Source organism: Anolis sagrei, chromosome 6, assembly GCF_037176765.1.
Source record: "Anolis sagrei isolate rAnoSag1 chromosome 6, rAnoSag1.mat, whole genome shotgun sequence".
Classification (NCBI taxonomy): domain Eukaryota; kingdom Metazoa; phylum Chordata; class Lepidosauria; order Squamata; family Dactyloidae; genus Anolis; species Anolis sagrei.
Genome location: NC_090026.1, coordinates 46,248,124 through 46,270,928, shown reverse-complemented (window position 1 = coordinate 46,270,928; position 22,805 = coordinate 46,248,124). Strand labels below are relative to the sequence as shown.

The window sequence follows — 22,805 nt, the reverse complement described above, 5'->3', positions numbered from 1 at the left end:
GAAGTTTGCTTAACATCACACATTATAAAAAAATATGCTGTTTCAATACACTACGTTGTATCATCTTTTATCTCTGTGTTACAGATGAATTCAGCATCGTTTCCTAGCATATATATGAATATAGCTCCTCATCCTAGTTCCTATATGGTTCCTGTTTCAGTCCCTTACCGGCAGGAGGAGCTGTACAGTGTCTCCAAAGTTGCCTAAGAAGGTCATGATGTTCATGCGCTCAGTGAGTCGGGGGATTTTGCTGAACTTGATCATGAACTGGTCCTCATCTGAGAGGTCATCCAGTGGCCGTTGCTCCTTCTCATACTTGCGGATTGTTGTGAGCTCATATTCCGTGGGAATGAAGCGCATCAGCAACTCCAGAAAATCAAGGCTGAGGGACTGTAGGTCATATCTGAATGGGAGTAAAGCAGGCCAGAGGACAAATCAGTTCGGTGGCAAAGGACTGCGAGGTTTTCTTAATTGCTCCCCTGTAACTATATCTATTCATATTTGATACTATTTTAATACCAACTTTTTGGCTGTTTTTAACTACATGTACTTTTATTGTAATTCTCACTATTTTGTAAGCCATCTTGTGTCCCAGTTTGGAAAAAAGCTGTGTATAAATAAATATTAGATTAATAAAGTGAATGTTAGAAAAGCAATCTCTCTTCCCTGTGTCACAAGGGGGAAACTAGAGGCAGCTTTAATTTTGTAACAGTATCTAAAATAATACTTCAAAGATTATTTATGGAGCTGCAATTAACCATTACATCAAAACAAACTGGACAATAAAATTTAGTCTTAGTTTCAAGTGACAGGGCCAAGAAACAAGCGGATATGTGTCTGCATGCTGAGACTAGACATATTAGAGCTCAGCTCTTTTGTCAATCAAACATTGTTGGAGTATCAGTCCAGTGTGTGTGTCAACTGCAATCAGTCAGTGTGTGTGTGTCAACTGCAAAATAAGATGCATTGAGCTGTTTGTTCAGGCACTGCATGGGGTGATGGCTGAGCCTGGAACTTTTGGATACTATTGCAATTTTGTTCAGGCTCGAGCTATGCAAGCATTCAGAGGGAAGCAGGGAGAAAGACTGATTTGCTTCTTGGCTGCTGAAAAGAAAGTCTCTCATATGGTCAAAGAAATACCATTTTAAATTCTCTCTGAAAGGACATTAAGTGAGTTGATGCAATTGATAATATTGTACATATGTTGTTCTGAATTAAGAAGAGTAAACTGCCGTTCACCTGCATGGCATATTTTCTTTCCCTGTCATGGCAGTGTGTGGGCTGATCAGACGTGAAATACATGTTGTTTATTTTACATTCTGCCACAACATGAGGGGCTGAAGCTTTGTGGTACAGCACATGCTTTGCACACAGAAGTCCTGGGTACAATTCATGGCTTCACTACTTTAAAAAGATCTAAGGCTACCGAGAACCAGATCTAAGATAAATTAACTGATGATCTGAGTACAAAACAGCTGGGTTATCTTCAGAGCTTTTTTGCCAAGAGATGTAGTCATAATAATGTGAGGTCCTGCCTAAACTGGAGTGGAGAAACTTTAACACTTTAGATGTTTTGTGTTATTTGACTTCCTCAACCAGCGCTGCTGGGGAACTGTATTGATAAAAAAATATTTCAGAGTCTGTTACTCACGTCTGAATGGCCTTGCAAATGCCATCGATGGGAAGCCCTCCCTTGCGGAGTGTGATAGCCAGGTTCTTTGCCCGGTTGCACTCAATCAGCGTCACTTTACTGGAGGCTTTCTGGGAGACCTTCACTTTTACGGCACCAAACTCTCGACTTGGGCCTTGTGCTCTTGTTTTGAACTGGTCCTCAAAGTGATTCATGTCCAACTCCTGTGACAAGAAGAAGTCAGAGATAACCATACTGGCCTGACAGGAAATGGGAATCAACAGAAATAAAGGAAGGACAGAACTCATCCCAAACTACCTGAAGGACTTTCTCATCATTGAGTTCATTGAAGACTGTTCCATTGACCTGGTTTGGCTTCAAAGCAACCCAGTTGAAGATAGGCATGCGGAATTTGGTCTGTATTGGCTTCTTGATCTTGACAGCTGACAAAAGAAAACGTCCGTGAGAGCTTGTGTACATCCATCCCAAATGAGAGTCCCCCTTTCCCAATTTACCTACAATAAAGGGCCTTCTCACAGATTTGGGCATGGAGAGGAAAAAGTTAACAGCTATGGTCAATCTGGCACTGACTAAGGTTGTAGTTGCCTAGCAATCATGGGTACCAAATCTAAATACAGTATTAGAAATCTTCACCCTTTGGATCCAGTAGAGTGGCTGAAATAATGCGGGATCATAACTAACAACAGCAGCAGCAGCAACTATGGAGTCCTGGATACAAATATGCAAACTTCAGAAACACCTCTCTCACTCTTGGCATAAAATATTTTACAGGATTTCTGTGAAGATAAAATCTGATACTATCCTCCCTTTCATGCAGCTCTGAGAGAAAGCATACTATAATCTCAGCAAGCATATACAATTTAAGATTGTTTACATGCACATTTTAAACAGGTTTAAAAGAAGCTCGGCTCCTGAAAATGGCTTGAATTGGCCAATTACATACCCTGTTGGAGACAAATTTGTCACTATTTGTGTGCCTTCAAGTTGTTTGTGACCTATGACAATCCTAAAGCAAAGCTATCACAGGATTTTCTTGGTAAAATTTGTCTAAAACCCTGCTTCTTAAATGTGGCTCCCACCCCCTTAGCTCAATGTTGGGAGGTGCAGAACATTTTTGAATATCACCCATTTAAACAAATTAGTTAGCAATTATATGCAGTGTTTACAGTGGACTCTGCAGAAAATGCTTCAGCTCTACTACACAAAAAGGAAAATCAGCCTGTTGAAGAATGCTTATAATGCTGATTTTTACACTATGGGTGCTTCCAGACAGGGGTAAAATGCACACTGAAGAGGGTTTTAAAAATCCACTTCAACATGAGTTTTTGTCCCCACAAGGGCACCGAAACCAAGGCTTACCTGGGCAGGGTACCTAGATGCCATCCCAGTAATTACAGATATGGTACCCAGACATGCCATTAAGGTAGTACTGGAGTCCTCCTGGCACACAGAAATGATGAACCAGGACACAGGGAGGGGTAGGAAAACTGCTCCTCCCTCCCTCCTGGCACATAATTTCTATGCACCAGGAGGACTCCAGGACTACCTTAATGGCAGCTGGGTAAGTTGTTTAACATTTTACGAACTTATTTTTGTGGTTTTGGGGGAGAGGGTGGGTGCCCTCTTGGTTTTCTGGGCTCCTGGAGCCCGGAAAACCAAGATGACTGTGGATTCGGCCTGAGGATCATGTGACGTGGTCCACAGGTCCAATCCACACAGGGCCCACACCTAGTAAGGCTCAGATCTTACCTAAGATCCGGGTCCTACCAGGTATCGAATTAATTTGGAACGAAGCAGGGTTTCCCTGATTTCTTCCAAATTAAATTCACTTTTATTGGAGGCGTCATTTGGACACCCCCAGTAAAAACTCAACAGTCCCCACATTTTGGGGCCTGTCTAGAAGGGCTCTCAGTAACATGATTTTTATTCCTGGATTATAAATGTCATTTTCTAATTGGGTCTATCTTTAAAACATCGGAAAAGATGATTAAACTGCAAAAACTTTGTTTTTGTGGGGCATCCTTGGGGGAATTTTACTACAGTTTTTCAATGAATATGTCATTGAGTCTCAGACAATTCAACCTAATTTGTGGCAGCCACAAAATGAAGTTTCTGGAGTAGAACAACTACTTTCAAAGCAAATAACTCACAATTAAACAGGAAATAACACTTTCAAACCAGGAACATTTTTTTTTCAAATTTTGTTACATAGTGTTATCAGTAAATATTTGATTTTTATACCTAATTTATATACCTATATACACAGTCACATAAACATTTCTCGAACAGAAAGGGGTAATGAGTGGAAAAGGTTTAAGTAGCCCTTGTTCTTAAACTGTGGGTCCAATGTTAGAGTTGTAAAAAATTAGCAACAGTATTTTTTTCCTGAACAGTACTTAATGGCTGTTTCAGACATTTACACCAGTCCGTTGTGGGGTGTTTACAGTGGGCTCTGCAGAAAATGCTTCAGCTGTATTTCATAAAATGGAAAATCAGGCTGTTTAGCAAACTTTGCAAATGCTGATTTATTATCAGTGTTAGACTTCATATTTATTCTAGATACCGATACATCCAAGGTCGCATAAACAATTATCATGTGGAAAGAGGCTGCGAGTGGAGTTTAAGAAGGCCTGGTCCAGTTTAAGAAGGCCTGGTCTAGAGGACTTGCCACTAAGTTGATTTCATGGCAGACCAGAGATATAAACCTGGTCTCTAGAGGCATAATCCAATGCTCAAACCACTGACCCATAATGTCCTCCTCAATTGGAAGGCAAGGAAGAAGCTGTAACTCACCTGAACTAACAGTGATTCCTGGCAGATTCACCCCTTCCACCATGGGAGGAGGGGGAGGAGGAGGAGGAGCTGGACCATTCACTGATGGGAGGGGTGGTGGTGGCGGCGGATGGGATGCAGTCGCAGCCATAGGGAGCGGTGGGGCAGGTGGAGGATCACTGACCCCTGGAAGAGGTGGTGCTGGGGGAGGTGGAGGAGGAGGAGGAAGAGAGATTTCTTCCTGAGAAGTTTGAGAAGTTTGGACAATCACAGGACTGCTATCCTGAGTGAAGGGTAGGGGCGGTGCTGGTGGGATTTCTGGAACAGCTGGAGGGACAGGCGATGCAGATGGTGAAGGAACATCTGGAACAACAAAGGAAACAGATTATTATCTCCTCATTCTATAGAATATAAAAACAAAACCCTCCAGCTTACACTTTCCAGTAAAGATGTTGAAAATTGCATGGGATAATTGACAGAATATTCAAGAACAGGCATAAGCAAACTCTGGCCCTCCAGGTGGTTTGGACTTCAACTCCCACATTTCCTAACAGCCTAACAGCTTGCTGGGATTTCTGGGAGTTGAAGTCCAAAACATCCGAAGGGCCAAAGTTTGCCCATGCCTGATCTAGAATATTAAAATTGAGTGGCCGTACCTTATAGAAAAAAAGGTATGTATTTTCTTTATAATGACTGGAGATGTCTCATAACATACAAATAATGCAGAATTCTGAAGAGGAACATTTTAAGACCATAGCTCCAAGAACTGCCCCAGTCAGCATGGGCAAAGTTTTCCAAACCATGGCTTTACATGTAGAATTAATGCAGTTTATCATTACTTTAACTGCCATTGCTCAATGCTATGGAATCCTAGGACTTGTAGTTTCGTGAAGTTCCAAGCTTACAAGACAACTAGTCCCATGATTCCATAGTATTGGGTGACTCGATAAATAATAGCATGATGACTCGATAAATAATAAATAGCATTGGGTCATGAAAGTAAAAGTGGTGCCAAATTGCATTAATTCTGCAGTGTAGATGTACCCAAGGACACAAACCGCCAACATAGTTTAGTGGTAGATGCTCCTGGACTGTGTCATTTCACACTACCAGTGAGTGCTCTCCCATTTAAAAAATGCACTTTCCTCCCCTAATACATCTAGTTGAGTACTGAGAAGTATTTCTGTCAGAAATATTAAATATTAACAGAGTATTTTTGATTACAAAAGTGTGAATCAAGCACTGAAAGAGTTTGTAGGCCGAAGCCTGTTAGAGTTAGAGAGCCAAAGCTAATGTTTTCCTGAGGAGAGTGAATAGGCCGAAGCCTGTTAGTGTTAGTTTGTCTCAGTGAGGGAAATTCTCAGTTTGTGTGAGGTAAATCTCAGTCTGTGAGAAGCTTCTGTGAGAGAAGCCTCATGTTTAAAGCTCCAGTATAAAGGCTGCTGTGTGTAAAACTACTATGTATTTATTTATTTGTGTTATAGAAACCTTGTTATTGTAAATAGTGCAACCATATTGTTTTACTACAAAGAAAAACCTCCTATAGAAGAGATAACATTGGTCTGTGTGTTTTTGTTCTTTGTATCACTTGGGCGACTGGTGCTGGGTCACGCTGCTGCTGATAAGTTACTCTGCTGTGCATGTATGGAGAGGGTCTTTTGTTAATAAGCCCACTCACCCAACAACTTCCATATGGGAGAGCTTGTAAAATGTGGAACTTTCCCTATGCTTCTTCATGTGGCAGAGCCCAGCAGAGACTAAACACACAATGACTGCTCAGATTGCCTGCCAGTGCATCAAAAGAATTAAAGCCAGCGTCTACCTTCTTCCATGGGAAACAATACCTGTGCTGGTTGATGAAGGTGCCTCAATAGTAATGGTGGTGGCTGCTGTGGCATCCATAATGACTGGGATGATCTCAATACCCATAATGGCATCACCACCAGGTCCACGCAAGATCCGAATCAACCCCTTATCTTCAAGCTCCTCTAGTTTGCGCTCCAAGGCAGAAGGCAATGGGGGTTCTCCTGCTCCTTGCGATAACTGCTTTTGTAGCAAAGGGGGGCCCTTTGGAACATTTACTTTGCTAGTTTGCTCCTCTGTGCTCTGAGATATAATAGTGGGGGGGGGGGGGGGAGATTAGAAAATCATTAAACCTTAATGGAAAACCCTGGGAACTTGGACCTTTTCTGGGTTCTAAGTATCATACATTTCTTCCCAACATGGGGACTAGAACATAACATTAGAATAGAATAGAACACATTTTTTCACTTCTTACTGATTAGCATTCTCTCACTCTTATAGCATTTTCTGGGTAGCTACACTGGTTGGAGGATCAATAGAGGACCACCGAGTATTCACTAGCAATTCCTTTTTTCCCATCAGGTATAAAGGGATCAGAACGGCTACTTTTATCAGTTCCCTCCACCGAAAGATATAGTTTTCTTCCACTTCTCCACTTTGATCCAGCAGGCCTATCCAATCACTTTTCATTTGTGAATTCTAACCTGCATTTTATCAGTGAATTTTAATCTACATTCTATCTGTGCATATTTCTTGTATGTGTTTTAATAGTGTTTTGTTTTAACTTGTTTTGATCGTGTTGTACTCCACCTCAAGCCACAAGTAGATATGGGCATTATTACAATGTAAATAATGCATTATTATTATATTGCTATGATTGTCCCAAGGGAAAATGTATAACACATATTCTTGTCACCAGTTCCTGCTACCATTAGTAGACCTCTCCCCATTAGTTTCCTTGTGGAAATCCTTGATCTGACTAAATAGAACTCTCCTACTATACTCTCGACAACTCACGCAGTCTCTTCCCCCAGTGCCGGCTCACCTGCTCATTGCTTGTGGTTCTAGCTCTCAAGGCCTCCAGCTCACGGCGTGATTGGCAAAGCTGCTTCTCTAACTCAGCAACCCTTGCCAAAGACTCATTCTCCGCATCCTGGAGCTTCTCTGTGAGCTGGGAAAAAGAGCATTAGTTTGATCAAAGCTGGCCTGAGACATTCTGATGCTTGAAACAAAGGACAAGATGCTCCTCCCCTGCTCTTCCCAATTCTGTGTACAAAAAGCTAGCCGGACTGGAAACCAAAATATATTTCAGTCTGTTGGCAAAGCAGCACACTCTACACCAGAGTGTTCCAAACTGTGTGCCGTGACACATTAGTTTGTTAGCTGCAGTGTGTAAGTATGTCACATAAACATGAGAAATGACAAAAATATTGGAAATAGAATAATAGAGTTGGAAGAGACCACAGGGGCCATCTAGTCCAATCCTCATATATGCTATTATTATATAAATCATATATTTTTAAAAATATACATGAGATATATTGTGTCCCCCTACATTTCATTATTACAATTTATGTATCTGTCTGTATCTCTTACAAGTAGTTTGTTTAACTTCTAATTTTCCAGATACAGACACATACAATTCATGTATGTGTCTGTATCTCTTACAAGTGATACGGACACATATATAATTTTCCAAAATTCCTGTGGTGCAAAATGACCCAAATCAAAAAAGTGTATCACCAAAATGAAACCCTTTAAAAGCTCTGCTCTACACACTCGAGGGTAGTATAGTAGCTTAGAAGGTGCAGAATAGTCCTCTTGCATATGCTGTTTTATCCATTTCATATCCCTTAGTGTTTGCTTACTTTGCCTATCAGTGGAGCAGCCCCTGAATTTCATAAGGACCAAAACTAAAAGCAGATTAAAGTGGGACAAGCACATGTGTAAGAGGGCAAAATGAGCAGCCCCACCCTATGAAGCAAGGATGGGCTTTGTAAATATGGCATGTAGGAATGAGGCGCAGATGACTTGGAGCCCATTCTCCTTGCCACTTATCGCCACGCAAGGACTTTCTTCACCAGCCAAATCCTTCATCTAGTATAGTGCCCCCCCCCCCAGCCCAATTCATTTTAGGTGCTTTGCCCCCAAAGTGGTTGGGGGGCTAGGCCAGCTTCCACACCTGTCCAACTTCTTCCTGCAAATCCTCCACATGCTCCAGAACAGCGTTTTTGGTTTCAGTGTCTTCTAACAGGGCACCCACATCAAAGATGTTGTCCAGGTAGGCTTGGATCTGCACCTGCAACTTATCACTCTCTGTATAGCGCAGCCTCTGAAGAGTAGAAAGAGAGAGATCTCAGCATTTAAAACAGGGTCTGGGTTTGTTCTGTTATGCAGCTCAGGGGAACTATTCGCTTCAGGCAACAATGGATGGAGTGCAGCAGGCAATTTCAGCAAATGCACCTCTAGGGAGTGGACTAGGGAACTGGTTGTCCAGAACATATTTCTTCTTCATGAATGAGATGTATGGATGGTTACCTATGTTTAAGGGGTATTTATGTATCTATTGTACTTTCCACAATACCTATATGGGAATTATTATATTTTTATCCTCATGATAAGCCTGAAAAGAAAATTTAGCTTGAGAGGCAATGCTTTATTCCTCTCCTCTAAAAAAAAAAGCTATTAAAAACATACCTGTGTACATTAGCTTATGTAGAGGAAGCTGAGTAAATATTTCATGGTCTCTATCCGACTGATTACCCTGTTATTATCCATCTATTTGTAGCATCACCTTTCATTGTATATTCTTAGATTTCATACTCTTATTTTTAAATAGAATTTAACTGCTTAATGCATTTGATGAGGCCATAGTTTATTTGCTTGTCGAGGTTGTTTTTATCTGTTTTTTAATTTTATTCAAATGTTAAGATGTTGTTTTATATTGTATGAGACATCGAATGTCTGTCTTTTTGGAGCTGCCCTGAGTCCTTTTGGGGAGAGAGGGCGGGTTAGAAAAAAAGTTGTTGTTATTATTTTACTGACACAAAAATACAGTATGTCACAGCAAATGAGATATATATGCTGGATTTGATATCACAAAATCACAAGTTGAACACATCCCAAGCATCTAGGACTGTGTGATGTATTTTCAAATGATGCGCACAGATCCAAGTAAGTTGGCCTTTTGCAGTTGACAGATCGTGATTTTGTCAATGTTTATTGTTTCAAAATGCCAGCTGAGATCTTTTGGCATGGTACCCAGTGTGCCAATTACCACTGGGACCACCTGTACTAGTTTATGCCAGAGCCTTTGAAGTTAAATTTTGAGGCCCTGATAACGGCTGAGTTTTTCCAGTTGTTTTTCCACAATGTGACTGTCACCTGGTATGGCGACATCAATAATCTTAACATTATTATTATTATTATTATTATTATTATTATTATTATTATTATTACTATTATTATTTGAGTATAATGTGCAGTGGATTATAATGTTACCAAATGCAATGTGGCCTCAGAATGTCTGACAGGAAGGGGAAGCCTGATGTAGGGGCACATCTGCCCAACTGGCCTCCTTCACAACGCCTTCAAGGCGAGAGAGAGATTTTGAAGGCCTTGTGAGCTGCCCCAAGTCCTATATTAGAAGAAATATGGGCTATAATTTAAATAAATAAATATAAAATAATTAAAAGCAGACTGCAGAGATAAACTGTTATGTCTCTGAATAGTCTACTCATATTCAACGGTATTGTGGGAAGGGCGGTAACAACTCCCTCTCCTGCCTCTCTGGATCCACCAGATGGAGGCATTTCACAGGTTTTCATATCTATAAATGTGTGCTTTTTCATTGCCTTGAATTGTCTGAGTCTAGCTCAGTGGTTCTCAACCTGTGGGTCTCCTGATGTTTTGGCTTTCAACTCCAAGAAATCCTAACAGCCGGAAAACTGGCTGGGATTTCTGGGAGTTGTAGGATAAAACACCTGGGGACCAACAGGTTGAGAACCACTGGTTTAGCTGGACCTTATTATTTGGAAAGTCACCCTTTCCCACAATTACTGTTTACTGAATTAATGACTATAGCAGCTAAATGGGTGATACAGACAATGGTTTCAAATTTTCATAAAATGCCATATGAATGTCATCACAAAACCATATTTTAAAAGGCATTTTAAAAAACAACCTTGTTTTATGTCCTAGAAGTGTGAATCTCCTCCCTCCACACACAGCAACATACATACATACATACACACACTCCAGAACCAGAACCATCACTACTTATGACCAGAAATTAACAATTTCTAACTGAATAAGTGAATAGCCTGCATGGCAAATTGGGCTCTCAGTATAAATACAGCAGCATTAAATATGAAATCAAAGTTGTCACAAGTGGGCAAAGTAGATCTGAGTGACATACTGTCTTACATATTTTTGGTGGGTCTCGATCCAACCAATTTCTTTCTAAGAAACAACTTTGATTTTAGATATAACTGCTGTTGTATTTGTGCCATGTGCCCAGTTTGACTTGTAGGCTATTCACTTATCTAGTTATAGTTGTTTAACCCAAGTTAAGCAAGTTGGCTTAAAGAGCAAAGAAAAAACAGGAAGAGAGACTTATGCATAGTATGGAGAAAGTGGATAGTGGCAGATTTTTCTCTTTACTTCTTCATATCAAAATCTGAAATCATACAACAAAACATAATGGAAGGAGAAATTTATTTTGATTAGTAATATTACGAAAGCATTCTGTGAGCAGGATTTCATTGAATTTTCCTCACTACTTAAATATGCAAGTTCATCTGTTTCTGATTCTTTGAGAAAACTTCTGATTTATACAGCAGATAAAATTATCAACTGTCAACAATACAGAAATCAAATAAATATATTAAATCACTCCTCAATAGATTTAGTGCTGCATATTTCAAGGGAGGGGGTGGGATCTGATTCAGGCTTTCTGGAAGATTCTCTACATTATAAATGGCATGCACCTCAAGATTGCTACAGAAATCAAGATTATTGAAAATAGCAACCATTAGCTGACCAAAAAAATGTTCTTTAACATCCTTCTTACCTCTAGATATTCATCCAATCCCAACTGCGTGAATTCATATTGTAAAAAGACACGGAAATTCATGTTCTCCACAGAATGAACCACAATGTTGATGAACTGCATGCAAGCCACCTGGATGACAGGAAGAGAACAGGATTGTGACAGAAGAGAGAGAAAAAATGCATATTACACCAGAGACTGAAGTACATCCTTCAACAATTTTTCAATCAGGTTTTTGACGGTTGGACATAATTTAGCACAGATTACTTTAATGCCATTTCCTTGTTTGATTCCCATTCATATATTTGGCTGTATTCTCACATGTTAGATATATAAATGCATGCATTCATGCACACTCACATACACACAATGCTAAATATCAGTGTGTGAAAGTTAACAAATCACAAGCAACACATTTTTGTAATTCATTCCTTGTTTTCATTTTTCTTTTGTCTCTCTAATCTAGTATTAGTCGCTCATGGGTGTTGGTATTTTCATCTCATGCCATGATTTTCAGCATGAGCAATACATCAAACTGAAAAAAATACTGTTTTAATTGGGTTATTGTAGGTTTTTCGGGCTGTATGGCCATGTTCTAGAAGCATTTTCTCTTGACGTTTCGCCTTCATCTATAGCAGGCATCCTCAGAGGTTGTGAGGTCTGATTTAACTGTTTTAATTGTCTCCATATTGTGGTACAATTTTGTTAAGCAACTGTTGAAACCCACAGGAACAATTCTGGAGAGCTAGAGGAGGCAACTTTATGGCAGAAAATTTTGTCTTGCTTTTGTTTGAGCATGTATGGATCAGGAAGTGCTGAAATGACCAACTGTGGGCAAGGAAACACATCTATAGCTTTCTCCTCCAGCCCTTTCATTACCATGAAATCTATGTTGCTGTCTTCATTTCTGAAATATTCCATCAGCTTCTCAAAGCGATTTTTTTCACCACAAACCTATAAAGGGAGAAAGAGAAGCAGTTAGTTAGACTTGGCACCAAAGAGTACTTAAATATGAGTGGATACTGTTTTTTTCTCCTTGTTACTGATGTGTCTTTAATCTATTTCATGTTTTATTTCAATCACATATGATGTCTCTGGCTGCCAGATCTTATTAAGGATTTGGGCAGATATGTACTACACGACACAGTGACACCAGAACAGTGTATGGTCAGAGGTTGGTACTGAACCAAATGGTTCAACAGAGATCAAGTGACTGTTTCCCTGGATGTCACCCAACCCTAAAGCAAAGATTAGCAACTCTAGCTCTTCAGATGCTTTTGGACTATGCTACCCATTATTCCTCACCATGAACTATTCTGGTTAAAGCTGATGGGAGCTGTAGACCAAAAATATTGGGAAGGCCACAGCTATCCATTTGTGCCTCAGTGGATGAAGCAGAGATTGGCAAAGGCATCAAATACTGCTTTTATGGCCCTACCAACTATCATTCAGACTCCCCCACAACAGATCTTCTGCCAAAAAAAGAATGAACTATCTGTTCTGAAGCAAACAGGATAGGAAATTAACCATTTTAAATAACTTGTGGGTGTGTATATGTGATTTGTTTAACTTGTTCTTCAATTATCCATATTTCAAAATCAGGAATAGACTGATTTTGAAATGTTTTCTTTATTTTCTTTTGCCATTGTAGCAGACTGCACCACCTGGCAGGGTCCAAAAGTCTGAGATACAGAAGACTGGCCCCAAATCTCCCAAAGCTATGGAGTCCTGGTAAAATTCCTCTTGACCCTGGCCTGGTGATATAGTCTGACAAAGCTGTCATGGAAAGCACCCAAGCTGTCATTAGACTATCCTGTACTTGCTTTTCTATTTCTTGGTTTGCCAGCTGGCCAACCTGACTACTTGCCAGCTCCTGTGTCTGCCAAACTAATATTCTCTGTTGTGTTTCACCTCCTGCAGGATGCCAGTCCCAATATTGTCTTTAAAAATGGCCACGACTTCCTCAAAGGAACATCAGTTTTATGAAGGAGGGTGCTGAGAATTCTAAGAGATATTTTCCCCATTGCATCATTACAGTGATTTATTATTTATTTATTTATTTGATGCATTTATTAACCGCCATTCTCAGCCCTTAAGGGCGACTCATGGCGGTGTACAATACATATAAAGACAATTTACAAAAGGCTAATTACAACAACATATAAACTATACAACAATTACAACAATTACAAACTACGCTAAAAATCCGCTTCGTCTCTTAGTGGAATCATAACCAGTCTCATATATCTTGTTCCATTCCAGTCATCTTTACCACATTGTTATAGCACTCAATTAAATGCCTTCTCGAACAGCCATGTTTTGAGGCTTTTTCGGAAGGACATGAGGGAGGGCGCCTGTCTGATGTCTGCAGGGAGAGCGTTCCACAGCCGGGGGGCCACCACCGAGAAGGCCCTCTCTCTCGTTCCCGCCAGTAACACTTGATATTCAGGTTCCCCAGAGATGGCAGTGTTGGAAGGCTGTTTTAAACTAATTTTTTGTACCTAAGGGAGATTTGGTTTTTTTTTTTCATACCAGTAACACTTGATTGTCTTGCCCAATGAAACATTCATTTTAGTGCATAATTATGTACCACTGTTTTTACCTGGACAATGTTAGCTAAAGTTCATGGTATTCTATACACAAATGATGGAAGATTCACTTCACACACACACAGTGTGGGATATGCTGTACACTGAAAATACTATATATGAATCAAGCTTTTTGATTCTTAAATCAAGTGGTCGAAGGGTGCTCCAAAGTGACATTCTGTCCTTTTATCTTTTCCAATTATGTTTAACCTGTGTTTTTAACCAGGTACTTTTTAATGGGATAGTTTATTAGTTTTTAACTTTTTAAAATAAGATTTGAACTGATTTTTATTATTGATTGTTGTAAACTGCTTTGGATCCCATTCCAAGAGAAAGGTGGAATATAAATATATTTATTGCGAGGGGAACTGCAGGGGCAGAAAAAAGGAGCTTCCAATCTGCATTTAGAAAGTGGGAAGACGGTCAAGGGAGGAGAAAGGGATGGAGGTAAACTGCATGTATAGCACCAAATATTTTGCGCTGTTCAGTTACAGGTTTGGGTAAAGTCTACTTAAGATGCATATATTTGTACTGTTTTTGTTTGGAAAATACACACATTGCTATAAGAGGCAATAGAGACATGTCTGAGAACTCCCAAGAAGTGTGTGCCAACAAGTATGATATTACATAGCACTGCTTATATATACATGACTCTCCTCAGGTCGAAGACCTTGTTATTACTCCTCCGATTACAACTGTTGCTGGCAATGTCATCTTGCCTACAATGGATACCTGATCTAGGGAAGGGCAATGAACTGGAGTGAAGTTTGGACGGGGGAGTTTTCCCCTGGGGATGGCCGTTCCTATTTTGCCCAGTTCCCACCTGTGACTTCAAACCCTCCATGCCGATTAACTTTTCAAACAAGATAGAATTACAGCCTTACAAGAGTTTACTATTAGCACAAGCAAGCTGTTTGGCAGTGTGAATGCCCCAAAGTACACTATGTGTAAGTAACTGGCCATATTTCACAAACACACTAGTAATAAAATGAAGAGGAAATAAATGCCCCTGAATGCTGCTCAGAGATATTTTTGATTGTCTTTTATGAGTGCTTGTTATTTACTCTTTTATTTGGATTGTTCTAGTTGCACTTCACTGCTTTTAATTATCATAAACTATTTCTGTGGGGCAACTATAGATGAAAAAGTGACATGGAAATGTAATTAAAAATATATAAAAATTGCACCAGAGCAATGAACTGAAGATTTGGAAGTAACAGTGATGGAAAAGAGATGAACATCAGGGGACAATGCATCCTGATGTGAGATAAGTGCTCTGCCCATCTAAGCCATCTTCTGTGCATGTTTTTGCATCAGAAACTTCAGATTTTTAAAGAGTTGATGTGGTACACATCTTGTCTGGGTGCCATATAATTGTACTGCAGTGATTTCCATGGGGCATATGTTTCTATTGCTCAACTATCTTCATTCCAGGACAACTATCTTATATACAGCCTTATGTATAAGTCAAAGGCAGGTTAGGAGAACAAGATTATGGATTTTTGTATGATAAGTAGATAAGTTGAGGGCCATTCCATGGACAGGGGAAAGCACTACCACTTCAGGGGGACAACTGCCACTGGCTGCCACCAACATTTTACCACCCAGGTATCCTAAAGGGCAAGAAGCACCACCATTGTGGAGAGAATAGAGGAGGTCAGTGGGTTTTCCAGGGACAAACTAAGCTCTTGCTTTTTTTCCTTTTATTATTATGTAATTATGATGTTGTTGCTTGTTGTTTGTGTTCTTGGTTTTACTTTGTTGTAATTTGTTGTTTGGGCTTGGCCTCATGTAAGCCACCCCGAGTCCCCGTTGGGGGAGATGGTGGCGGGGTATAAATAAAGATGATGATGATGATTATTATTATTATTATTATTTTGTCAGCCTATTTGGAGAAGGAAAAATTTAAGGTGCAGTAATCACATTGATCCATGGATTAATCAACCCAGTTTGTTAGGAATTGTTTTTTGACTATTATTTCTAGTCAAATACATGAGTATATAGGGTAACAACACATAGACATCTATTAAAACACAATTATGGCGGGATTAAAACAAGAGACTTCTTGAAAAAATATGAACAATATTGAAGACTGGGTTGTAAGACATTTTGGGAGCGGGGCACTATCTGCAGATTCAATGGCAGACTGTTTTGCTGGGCATTTTATGTGGTTTATTAATACACAACAGTTTTGGTAAGTTTTATGGCATTTACTTATTGATAAACTCATGCTTTGCTGCCCTTTGTGGAGTTTCTCTGTGCTGCACAGGGACAAAGGATAGCACCTAACTTTTATCCAGAAATAAATGCATGGTAGAAGTCATAATACAGATACACAGCAGTAGTGGGGATCTAAGACCCTGTTCTTCAGGCCTTTCCTTGCCACCCTAGTGCAATGGAAGTTAGACATAGAAAGATTGGGGGAGAGGAGCTATAGCGAGATTGAAGAAAAATCGGAGGTTGAGCTCAAGGGACTTGAGCTTTAAAATAGTTCATCTGCTAACATTTTTTCCTCTTTTTGACATAGTCTTGAAGAAACCTGGTAACTCTGTCAAAGTTTGGAACACAAATTGGGAAATCACCAATAACCTGCCACTGAGGTACTACCCTTTTCTGACCCTGCCTTTCTAGTCTGAAAAGTGGGACTGACCCATCTAGGAATTGCTCTTCATTAAATTTTTTTTTATATAAATTCATCTCTAAAGGGCACACACATAAGACTGATTAATGTTGTTGAGAGGTGATGCCCCCACAAACAAAAACACCTCTGTTACTCTCTAATGAGTCAAAATGGTTTAAAATAAATATATCAGGCTGGGCTGGTAGCACAACTGGTTAATCAGCTGCAATAATTCACTGATGACTGAAAGGTGACAAGTTCGAAGCCCAAGTCTGGGTTGAGCACCCAACTGTTCATATCTGTTAAAACAAAGCTGTTAAAAATGCCCAGCTCACTATCGACCTAAGCAGTCGAAAACAGCTGTGAGTTGTGAGTAGAGAAATTAGGGATCACTTAAAGCGGGGAGGCTAATTTATGACACCATAAAAATGCCAGAGAGCAAGGAGGAAATACTATGATCAAAAAGTCTTAATGTCATAGTGGACGAAGCGACAACTCCCCCTGTGGCCAAATCGAGCAACTTTTAAGATCCGAAATGGAAGAACTGCTGAATGGCCTCTATCTGTCTGTATGTCCTGTATGTCAAAAATGGCATAGAATGTTTGCCATGTATATGTACATTGTGATCTGCCCTGAGTCCACTTCGGGGTGAGAAGGGTGGAATATAAATACTGTAAATAAATAAATGTCCACCACCCCATCCTGAAATAGCTGAAGTAGGGTTTCTGCTATCGATTAAGGGGGGGAAGAAATATGAAATACAAATGAAATACAGAGATACTGACCAGGACTGTAACCGGGGGGGGGGGGGGTTCAACCCCACCCACACCCCAATATTTCAGGTTAAAAATGGTTTACTCATGAGCTTTAACTGATTAGCAAAATCCCCATGCTAAGTGTATGAGAAGCAAAAATTAAACCAGTCCCTCCAGAACTGCAAGCACTATCTCAAGCAAATTTTGCCAATTTATTCACTGTCATTACTTGCAGCAATAGCTGATATAGTGGAAGCAACCAAGTTGGCCCACCCACAACCTGGGGGGGGGGGTGGATTTGAAAGCCCTCATGACCAGACTTGGTAGGGGCAGTTGACAGGGGTGGAGCTGAAGGCTAGTTGAGGCTGCTCTCCCCCCTCCTGCTGTGGTCTTTGCTTCAGCGTGAGGTAGGAGGTAGCTTCCTAATGACCTTTCCCTACTTGCTCCCTCCCCTAATCTTTTCCAGAGGATAGTAGGGTGTTCAGCTTTATTGCCTTTGCCAATATATTAGGAAGCAAGGTCTCCATTTTGTTCAGAACTCATGCTGGGCTTCATGCCTTTGGGCTATTGTTGCCTCAGGCTAGGACCATTCTGGAGGGGACTATGTGGTCTTCCGGTGTATCTGAGAGGCCCTCCAGGTTCTGCTTGGTCAAGATCATGGCCTAACAAAATAGAAGTTATTAGATCTGGTCTGTTCTGGAAGCTGTGCAGTCAAACTGTCTTGGCCTCAAGGCAAGGTATGAACACACTATCGGAAGTATAAATCTTCATTATGTGGCCAACAGCCTGGTTTGGGTTCAAATTTTCAATCCATGCTATGTTTCATATTTATATATTCATCGTTAATATCTCACTGTATTTACACCTCATGCTAGACTGCATGTTGGGCCCCTCATGGAAAAGGCTGTTTGCTTTGCTGTCACAGGGGGTGCCATTTTATACAGTGTTTGAGAGGAGTTGTCAGAAGTTAAGCAGTCACACTCAGCCATAGGGTAAGATACACACACTCAGATTAAATATAAATCTTCATATTACTTATATTCATTATGGTGTCGGTAATAGTATGATAGCTGGGTCTGAAAGCTCTGAGTGTTACTTTGTTTCCACTTTGCTCTTTTGGGACCGCTGTTTGCACAATGCAGAACGGAATGTGTGACAGAGACAGGGGGGGGGGGGCAGACGGACAGACTGAGGTAATGTAAGCCAAGCTGGACACAGATATTATAGAAGGAATGTAAGAGTTCTTTAATGGTAAAACCCTAACCCTTATTCGAACCTTAACCCTAACCCCTAACCCCTAACCCCTAACCCAAACCCAAACCCTTACCCTAAACCTTATCCTAACCCTCCTCTCCTTTCTATCCTTCCACTAAATGCAACTACGAAGTATATTTCTGCCCTGAGTGTGCCGCTCTCACCACTCTCACTCCGCCCCCTCTCTGGACCACATGGTCCCTTTGCTTATTCACAACCATCGTTGCAGAATGTGCGTAACACTCGGAGTTTCCGGACTCAGCTATCATACTATCACCATGGTGTCTTTTAGGGCTGTGTGTCTGTCTTATGCCAAGCCTCATCAATTTGGAGGATTGGAGTCCCAAAAAACTCCATAAGAAAAACTTAAGTTTAAATACACTTTATGATGTTTCCAGGTATATAACAACTGTGATAATTTGTGCTTGCTTCAAAAGATTATACTTTAATTTCTCCTAAACTATCAAGTGATTTTGAAGAATTAAGTACCAGATGAAAGGTATTTTATGTACTTTCTAAGAATTTGATAATATGTATGGGTCACTGATCTTGATTTTTTGATATGCCAATTTAAACTGTGTGCATGTGTGTGCATATAGGTTGTTTTCAAATCTTAAACATTTTAAAACATATATAAGAAGCACCATGACAGCCTGGTTAAAAGAAAACAAAGTGAAACTAATTTAACAATTTCACCTCAAAAAACAGAAGGAGAAATAAACCACCGCTTAAAATGAGAAGACAAATAGGGATGGGAGGATAAGGACAATAAGAGACAATTTAAACCCTTGTAGAGAAGAACGGAAGAAGCCACCCCCCTTTTTTTGGTTTTTTACCTTCCCCCTTGTCCCCCCCTATTTTACCCTACTCACATTCACATTCACATTCCCCTTTACCCTACCCATATCTTTCTCTTCCTTCTCTTTCCTTTTTCCCCTACCTACTCCTTTTTTATCTTTGTACCAAAAAATTCTTAATAAAAATTACTTTTTAAAAAAAGAAGCACAATGGGGCGAGAAAGTCTGACTGGACTTATACTCTTGAGTGTCCACTGAAGTTTATCGATGAAGTCTGATTTCTGTCAATGTGTATTGACACAGTTTTCAAGTGTTTCCAGCAGACGTGGTGGTATTCTTTTGCAACTGTAAATTACCAATTATTACCAGTCATTTTCAGTTATTTTAAGACTTGAAACTTTGCAATTAAAATCCAAAACTGATTTAATTAAGTCTACATCAAAATATAGACTGAACCATACTATTTAAATTAGTTTTTGTTATAGATCTACTCTTCATGAATCGCTAAAAAAAGTCGTTCACACCCCCCCCCCCCGGCGTGCGAATATTTTTTTTTGGGCTACAGCCCTGATAATTACATATGCAAACAGAAACAGAAATCCTCTCCCAACCCCATTTGCTCAACCATATTAGGAGGGAGATCAGGTTTTCCCTATCTATATGGTGTTTCCTCTCTCTTCAAGGCTGTAGCGCAAACCGCCTGCTGCATGGCCAAATTTATCCTATGTAACCTAAGCAGTTTGTTTGTCAATGCTACCTATATCAGTTTACAGGCAACTGTGTGAAAACTAAAGACCCAGGTTTCCCTTCTATTCCTACTCACTCACTTAGTACATCTCATTTCCAAAGGCTTTCCCAATTCCTCTGGGTATGCCCAATGAGTTTAGCATAGCGCAAAATAAGTACCAGCATGTGATTTTCTTCCAATGCAAGCCCTGGTTTCAAAGGATGGATATCCTCAGGGCTGAGCATGGAAAGACATAGTTACATTTTCTCTTCGTTCTGATTTGCTGGAATATCACCCTCCCCTAGTTGATGTGATTCACTTTTGGGTTTTTTAAGAACACTAAATGTTAAATGCAAGTCAAATTTCACATCATGTTTAGTTTAGTTCTAAAGAAACAGCAGGTGCTTTCATTCTTACTATTCACACACACACACGCAACCTATATCTGCCTCGTCCAAATTATCTTCTGCTTCCATTTCTAAGAGCTATTTAAAACTACATAGCAAATACACACTCCATATTTAGACAGACATGAAAGCCTTGAAAATCTCAGCTTTCACACTTCACCAAAATGCATGTTCCTAGGCATTCAGATTCACACAGGGATGGGCTAGAAAACGTGCAAAATGAAGCAGTGGATGCAACTCAGAGTACAGCATACTGTGCCTGCTTCCATCTCAGAACAAAACTTTGGGGCAAACGATAAAATCCCCACTCGAAATGAGGCGGAAGGCCCTCAACCATAGCAGAGCTTGTTTACACTTGTTTTCATGTTAAGTGAACAATATGTGCTGTGGTCTAAAGATTGTTAAGTCCTGAGTGTATCTATACTACACAGCTACAACACCTTGATGCCACTTTAGTTGCCATTGCTTCACTCCAATGCAATATTGTTATTTGTAGTCTGGTATTTCTCTGTTAGTTAGGCTTCTGCCTTGGATTTGTCTGTCAATCAGGTCTAGGACTCCTCTGAAATATAGTATCGATGCTACTGTATGCAGCCACAGAACCTGAAGTGATATTAAACTGCTGTATCTTTTAGTGTAAATTCTAATGAAAGTGTGTTTCAACATTAACTTAATGCACCATGGTTTTGGCTCATATGACACTTTCAGTTATTTAATTAACTCATGACTTGCTGCACATTTGTCGGGCAGTAAGTTTGGTGAAAGATTGCTTTAGCTAGAACCAGCATCAGAGAAAGTAGATAGAGCTCACATACCTCCTTGAAGTTGTCAAAGGCTGCCAGAATGATGTCATGCCCACCTCGGACCAAGCAAACAGCAGCCAACAGCTCAAGGACAAGAGCTTTGGTTCTGTAATGGTGAGAACATGATGTTAGGCATCTACCTACTCTTAGAAGAGAACTTTGCCCATTCCTTTCTCAATTTCTAGAGCTGCAGCAATGGCTGATGTAAGCTCACAGGATGGACCTCTGCAAGACTCTTTTTAGAAATCAGAGAAGAATAGTAGTAGCAAGCAGGGATGCAAATAGGTTTTCTTAGCTCTCCACTTTGAAGTAAAGTGAAACTTTGTGGGCATCTATATCAATTAGAACACAATTATCGCTTGGATTTTGCAACTTAGAAAACAAGTCTACATATGTGTGTGTGTGTGTGTGTGTGTGTCACATGCAAAAATGTGTTTATATATGAGACACGTTTAGTTAGGAAAATGGGTAGTATGACACCTGAATCTAACTATAATTTCATTACTTACAATGAAATATTAGTAAAAATATTTTTAAACCATTTACAAATCTGTTTATGGTAAAATATGTTAGAGATTGAAAACAGTTTTGGACTATGATTTCCAGGACCCATTCACAGAATGGGATTTGTAGTCCAAAAAATTCCACGACTTTGCCAAACATTGTAAAATTCATATTGAACTAAGAATTTAAATCTTTCACATGGAATACGGGATGTTTAAAAAAGATAGACCCAATTTAAAATAGCTACATTTGCCATGAATGAAATTTTGACTCCTTGAAAGGGTAGGGCATTGAGTTTTAAATTACTGTTAGATGCCTCTCGCAGTGCACAAACAGCTCCTAGAAGCAGCTGTTGGCAAGATGAGATACTCCTAATGAGATATTATTTTTTAGATTTGTTTCTGGCTCAAAGTGGTTAGTAAAATTTGATAACCTGAGAATTAATTAAACCGTGTGTGTAACTGTAACATGTTGCCATCGTTAAATACTGTATACTGCTTTGAAAATGGGTCAGTCATTTTGAAACACCCTGTTGATGCTTCAATGGAATAGAATACTTCTTTGAAAGTCAGAATTCTCACCTGGGGTTCTTGTTGTTGAGGCTGAGAGTGATCTCATTGACACAGGCAGGGTGGTTCATTACAAGGCTGAAGCCAGACTAATGGGTGGGAGAGAAAGGAAATTAGGAGGCCAAATAAACTCAGAGAAATGAGGTGGCAGTATGATCAAACAATATTTTTCTCTATATGTTACTTAACTACCTTTCTTTTATTGAGCACAAGACATTCGCTAGAAAAGATGGCTCTCTTCTTTCCCACTTAATCCTCACAGCAAGCTTGTTATTTAAGGCAGGCTGAGAAATAGTGACCCGCTCTTCATGGCCCAATGAGGACTCAAATCCAAATCTACCAAGTCACTTCCCAGCATCCTAACTGCTACACTTGTTCTGAGGTAGAGATTATAACATACAGATAGATGAGTGGGATCAGCAAGTCAACTCTGTGGCGATTTACAATCAAGCAGCCCACACAAAGAACATGAAGGCAAGAAGCCTCTCACTTAGTTTGCCTCCAC

General features: G+C 39.9%; 1 protein-coding gene across 6 annotated transcripts in view; it reads right to left on the bottom strand.

Annotated features, from left to right (window-relative positions):
- The window catches only part of FMNL1 (formin like 1), a 112,998-nt gene that overhangs the window by 14,168 nt on the left and 76,025 nt on the right, over positions 1-22,805 (bottom strand). For all 6 annotated transcript variants that reach the window (XM_060781174.2, XM_060781177.2, XM_060781178.2 and 3 more), the window contains 11 exons: positions 22,313-22,389; positions 21,240-21,333; positions 12,156-12,230; positions 11,298-11,408; positions 8,409-8,558; positions 7,272-7,397; positions 6,268-6,529; positions 4,445-4,786; positions 1,949-2,073; positions 1,652-1,854; positions 169-403 (listed from right to left, as the gene is read on the bottom strand). In XM_060781174.2, the coding sequence (XP_060637157.2) occupies positions 169-403; positions 1,652-1,854; positions 1,949-2,073; positions 4,445-4,786; positions 6,268-6,529; positions 7,272-7,397; positions 8,409-8,558; positions 11,298-11,408; positions 12,156-12,230; positions 21,240-21,333; positions 22,313-22,389 (1,800 nt within the window). The remainder of the gene's footprint in view (positions 1-168; positions 404-1,651; positions 1,855-1,948; positions 2,074-4,444; positions 4,787-6,267; positions 6,530-7,271; positions 7,398-8,408; positions 8,559-11,297; positions 11,409-12,155; positions 12,231-21,239; positions 21,334-22,312; positions 22,390-22,805) is intronic.